The 6,109-nt window shown below is 43.1% G+C and overlaps 1 protein-coding gene across 1 annotated transcript; it reads right to left on the reverse strand.

Annotated features, from left to right (window-relative positions):
* Positions 1-746: 746 nt before the first annotated feature.
* Positions 747-2,139, reverse strand: LOC134568940 (adenosylhomocysteinase B-like). Its single transcript, XM_063427663.1, has one exon. It carries the CDS (start codon positions 2,090-2,092, stop codon positions 791-793), a length of 1,302 nt encoding a protein of 433 aa, XP_063283733.1. The 5' UTR covers positions 2,093-2,139; the 3' UTR covers positions 747-790.
* Between the last annotated feature and the right edge of the window lie 3,970 nt (positions 2,140-6,109).

A 6,109-nucleotide genomic window follows, 5' to 3' on the forward strand; every position in this document is an offset into this window, starting at 1 on the left:
GTATTGCACAAATCCATTATTAGTATCACTAATGACTAAGTAATATTATACTTGATATAATGAATGATTGACTTGGATGGGAAGTCCTTTCATTCTTTTTAACTGGTTAAAATTATTATTTCATTTAGAGGATGCATTATTTAGATCAAAGTTTTTTCCAATGTGATCAAAGAAAACATTCTAATAGTTTTTTATTTCTAGTGCCTAAGTTATACATTAGATGTCTCTTTAAGCCGCTATAAATGCTGTGGAACGCACAGCCATCTTTGCTTCCCGAGCATGGAACGCATAAAGATCACGTGACCAGCAATTATACACGTGACGTATGACGTACGACGTGGCGCATGACGAATGCGGAAGTGTTTGGAGTTCCGAACGGACCCGGCTTTTCTCATTGCGGTTAAACAGCTACACCTGGGAAGAAGTTTTTTCGGCGAATCGGAAGCAGGCACGGAGAAGACACCCACTATTCCACCAATGACTTGGAGGGCTTAGCCCTATATAATAGCTTTTTTTTTTTTTTTTTTTTTTTTTTTATAGAAGGATGTTTCATTGAAGAATCAAACTTTCTAGAGCTGACCTTTGGAAAAATTCAAATGAACACAAAACAAAAATACCAAATTTTAGTTTATCCTTGAGGGAACCAAAAACCCAGCACAGTTAAACAGGAAGAGAGCAGGTTCATCAGTAGAGGGTCCTCAACAACCACATGTCCAAATAAAACCATATATGGAGGTATTGATGTGTAGAAAACGGTTTTCTCCTTGATCTTTGGTTCAGTTTAGAAGATTTAGTATCTGTAATGCTCAGGCTTGAATGGACCTTCTTTATCAAGACCAAGGTATTTGGCCTGCTTGTCAGAAAGTTTGGTGAGCTTCACACCAAGTTTGTCCAGGTGGGCAGCAGCCACAGCCTCATCAAGCTTCTTAGGCAGGAAATAGACACCAATAGGATATTTATCATTGTTGGTCCAGAGTTCAATCTGAGCCATGACCTGGTTGGTGAATGAGTTACTCATGACGAAGCTGGGGTGACCCATAGCACACCCCAAGTTAACCAGACGCCCTTCTGCCAGTAGGATGATGTGTCTTCCATTCTTCAAAAGGTAACGATCCACCTGTGGCTTAATGTTCACTTTCTTCGTTGCGTGATCATTCAACCACTTTACATCAAGCTCGACATCGAAGTGCCCGATATTGCACACAATGGAATCATCTTTCATTTGTTCAAAATGCCTTCCTTCTACAATATCGGAGCATCCGGTTGTGGTAACAAAAATATTGCCTTCTTTGCAAGCTTCATCCATGGTGGTGACCTCATAACCTTCCATAGCAGCCTGCAATGCATTGATTGGGTCGATCTCTGTGATTATGACACGGGCACCAAAGGCTCTCAAGGCCTGAGCACAGCCCTTCCCGACAGCCCCGTACCCAGCCACGACTGCCACCTTTCCTGCGATCATAACGTCAGTGGCTCTCTTAATACCATCGATCAGAGACTCACGGCAACCGTAGAGGTTATCAAACTTACTCTTTGTTACAGAGTCGTTCACATTGATAGCTGGCACCTTGAGGGTACCGTTGCTCTTCATCTTGTACAGGTTGTGAACGCCAGTGGTGGTCTCTTCGGAGACACCTTTAATGCCTGCCAGCAATTCAGGATATTTAGTATGGACGAGGTTTGTAAGGTCACCCCCATCATCAAGAATCATGTTGAGAGGCTTCCCATCAGCAAAGAAAATGGTCTGCTCAATACACCAGATGTACTCCTCGTCGGTTTCCCCTTTCCAAGCGTACACTGGGACGCCAGTTTTTGCAATAGCTGCCGCTGCATGATCCTGTGTGGAGAAGATGTTACAGCTGGACCACTGCACCTCAGCTCCGAGTGCCGTGAGAGTCTCTATAAGCACTGCGGTCTGGAGCGTCATGTGGAGGCACCCAGCAATCCTTGCTCCTTTCAGAGGCTTGGTCTCAGAGTACATTTCCCTCATCTTCATTAATCCGGGCATCTCATTCTCCGCAATCTCAATCGACTTCCGGCCCCATTCTGCCAGGCTGATGTCAGCAACTTTGTAGGTGAGTTTGTCAGACATTGTTCAGAGGAGGAAGATTACACAGCATGCAACCTGGCTGGTAGGAGAAGAAGCTATATAATAGCTTTTTATTGTTAGTGTTTTTAGGATGCTGTTATTTGTACCTGTAAAATTTGATTTACTGAAAGAGGTCCCTGAGGAAGTCCTTGCTGTAGAAGGACGAAACGCGTAGGACCAGCATCTCTTTCTTATTTGTTTTTACTATTTTATTCAACCTTTTTCAAGTGAATAAATCGCCTTTAAGTATTCCTTTGGTTGCTGTTTGTGAGATTCTATGCTGACCTGGATACCCGATCGGCTATCACTTGAGGAGGGAATTTTAAAGGAACACACCCCCCATTTCCACCAAGGGGAGGCACCTATAACACGCTTTATTATTCTGGAATATGTGAGTGCATTCGGATCACTGGCAATATTCATTATATTTTAGTAGCAATATTTGCACTATGTTTTGTCCTCTATTATAGGTACACTAGTAATATCCCAAAATATCCCATCAACTATACAGTCTTGCAATTTGGTTATCAGCTGGGAGATAACCCTGGGAGGCCGTGTACCTATCAGTTAAGTTAAAGTTTTTTGTGGTTTTTATCACTTTTCCACGGGTGTCCGTGTTGTTTTGTTATAAGCCCTGACAGCAGACCAGTATGTAATGGGAATGTATTGGAAGAAAGGTTCCTATAACAAATTAGGGCACTTCTACCTAAAAGATATGTGCCACTCTCCAGAGTGGCAAGGGGCTACCCACATGGTCCCAAACCCATTAAAACCACACATCCAGTCCTTTAAAGACATGATGGCCATTGCTAATCCCACATTTGAAGATACCATGGCCGCTGAAACAGGTTTTAATGATGTTAATTTATGGTTGGAATGGATGAAATATAATGCCAACAAACATAACAGAACCGCATGCTATGTGTGTGGTGGTGCCCGGCCTCACCTCGGCACCGTACCCTTGACTCTGCCATTAGAAATAGAAGAGTGCATCTTGAGTCTTTTTGCCTACCATTACAATTTTAACAGGTCCCTCTGCAAAGCATTGACAGTAGAGTATCCCCTCCTAACCAAGGATGTCAAACCCCCAGATGGTGTTACGGTCTATAAGGGAAACTACCCCTGTTATGCCAATTATGACAGAATTGGTAAGTTCATGGGTAACTTTTCCGAAGGATATTGTGCCACCTACAGAACTGTCCCTATGTACCTATTACAATTCCATACTAGGTCATTAGGAGATATTTACTGGTTGTGTGGGGATTTACAGTTAAGATCCAGAATGGACAAGGAATGGTGGGGGGAGTGTACTCTGGCTAAAGCCATCATGCCTATACATATTATCTCTGACACACACCCTGACATACATGAGTCCATACGCACACCAGCCAAGGTTAAGCGTGAAGCCCCAGTAAGAGGCAGTTTTGACCCCCACATTTATATTGATGCCATTGGGGTGCCTAGGGGGGTACCTAATGAATTTAAAGCAAGAGATGAAGTTGCTGCGGGGTTTGAATCACTTTTTACCATAGTTACTGCAAACAAAAATTTAAATTGGATTAATTACATTTATTACAACCAACAACGCTTTGTCAACTACACCAGAGATGCCCTCCAGGGTTTAGCCGAACAATTGCAGGCCACATCCCAGATGTCCTTCCAGAACAGAATGGCCTTAGACATGATCCTAGCTGAGAAGGGGGGCGTATGTAAAATACTGCCCGACACCATGACCTGTTGTACATACATCCCAGAAAACACAGGTCCTAATGGTAAAGTCACCATGGCCATAGAGAAATTAAATAAGCTCTCTGAAGAGTTAAAAAGGAATTCTGGGGTGAAAGATCCCTGGGAAAGGTGGTTTGGTTGGATGACAGGGTGGCAAAAAGCTTTAATTCACATTGGTATGGCATTACTAATTTTTCTTTTTATTCTCGCTCTTCTCGTTTGTTGTGTCCTCCCCTGTCTGAGGAAATTCCTACAGAAGACTGCAGACCAAGCGGCACTAACTTTTGCACATCTGACAGTTGATGACCAAGATTTCCAAGATTTCAACTCACCCTGTATACCGCTGCAAACTATCCCTTTTACTGATAAAGTGCAAGAGTTTTAGGTAGGGAACCAGCTTAGGGACAGCGTCCGTCTCTATGGATAGACTGCCGTGCGGAGATGTGGTGGGAAAGCCACTGCGGGATACCAGCGGAGTGAAGAAAGTTCCTGACCGTATTGACGGATGAGCTGCAGCCTATTAGGGACAGGAAGGGACAGAATTGCACTTTGCAATAACACCTAGCTAGCGGTCATGGGGTTTCTGTGCCTTTGGGCTAACACGTCTTCTGGTATTAACAAATAAAGTTTATCTTTTTAGTGCCTAACATTTCATAGGGGGGACTGTTGTAGAATTATTAAAACCTTTATTAAATTTCCCCATTAACTCCATTAACTTCATTAAATGACAGATTTTCCTAACAGCATTTAGAATATTAGAAAGAGAATGTATTTTCTAGAAGGATATGAGTAACACCGGAATTGTCAAGTTCATGTAATATGTAACAATGTATGCCATAGTTAGATCATGAGAACTGTACTAATGAAATGTCCATTCACTAAAAAGCCTTGAACCTGACCTCGAATCTAACATCACTAACTACTCAAAATGGCGCCTAAAGCCCCCCTCCCATCGAGTAAAGCCTCCTGCTAGCAAGATGGCGCCTGGGCCATCGTGTCCACTCCCGTGTCCAAGATGACGCCACCTCTCGGTGGGAGGTCATGTAGCCGGCCACTTAACACTTAAGCCAATTAATAATATTGATGGGTGGGTATTGACATAGCCACTTAACACCTAACCCAATTAATGATGTTTATTTGTTGTTATCTTGATATTCTATGATGATGTAATATTGCTCTTATAAGGGTCTGCGAGCCCGCTTTTTAACCAGATGCCATTAAATTTCCTCGAAGTTCTTTTAACCTGAGCTCCGTGTGTCAGTGTGAATTTACTTCTGCGTATACGCAATTTAATCATCTCAGATTTGGACAGGAACAGATAGACATTCAAACTTATTTGTTTGCTTAAAAGAATCTATATCAATGCCATTCGGATCCGTTGGCAGTCAGCTCCATCCTCTGCTCTCCATGCCATTTGGATCCATTAGCAGTCAGCTCCATCCTCTGCTCTCCATGCCATTCGGATCCGTTAGCAGTCAGCTCCATCCTCTGCTCTCGATGCCATTCGGATCCGTTAGCAGTCAGCTCCATCCTCTGCTCTCCATGCCATTCGGATCCAATAGCAGTCAGCTCCATCCTCTGCTCTCCATGCCATTCGGATCCGTTAGCAGTCAGCTCCATCCTCTGCTCTCCATGCCATTCGGATCCGTTAGCAGTCAGCTCCATCCTCTGCTCTCCATGCCATTCGGATCCAATAGCAGTCAGCTCCATCCTCTGCTCTCCATGCCATTTGGATCCGTTGGAAGTCAGCTCCATCCTCTGCTCTCCAGGGACAGAGCTGCGGAATTGTATCTCCAGGCCATTCCGTAGCTGTATATGAATGCTGTATACCCTTTACATGTTTATTATTGTCTGTTAAGTCCATGGGACCAGCTACAGCAATGATTTAAACAGTAGATGTAGAGAACTCATGGCGTTCTTTAAATTATATAATCTACGTGTATGTGTGTATTATCAGTATTTGTTTCTTATTATTGTTATGTGGAAGATTGAACAGATAAACAACATGTCAAGGTCTTAGAAATGCAATCCTTGTGTCCTTGGATTGTGTGAAACATGTACAACAGTGTGATTGTCCTTTCAGACAGCAGATGGCAGTAATTCTCCATTCTCTGTGTGCAGTTTGGTAACAATAGATACAGTATTCTCTCTATATTATAGGGTGAGATCCTCGTGGCCTGTACAGATCGAATGTAAATGTAAGAGGTACAAGATTTAGTGAATGGTTTATCCTAAATGATGCGTACAGTTTCAGGAGGAACTCGTGCTACGTTCTAGGGCACGGTGCAGGAA

The sequence above is a fragment of the Pelobates fuscus genome, chromosome 7, assembly GCF_036172605.1.
Source record: "Pelobates fuscus isolate aPelFus1 chromosome 7, aPelFus1.pri, whole genome shotgun sequence".
NCBI lineage: Eukaryota > Metazoa > Chordata > Amphibia > Anura > Pelobatidae > Pelobates > Pelobates fuscus.

Coding starts and splice junctions, on each gene's coding strand:
- LOC134568940 (XM_063427663.1), bottom strand. CDS start 2,092: ATGTCTGACAAACTCACCTACAAAGTTGCTGACATCAGCCTGGCAGAA.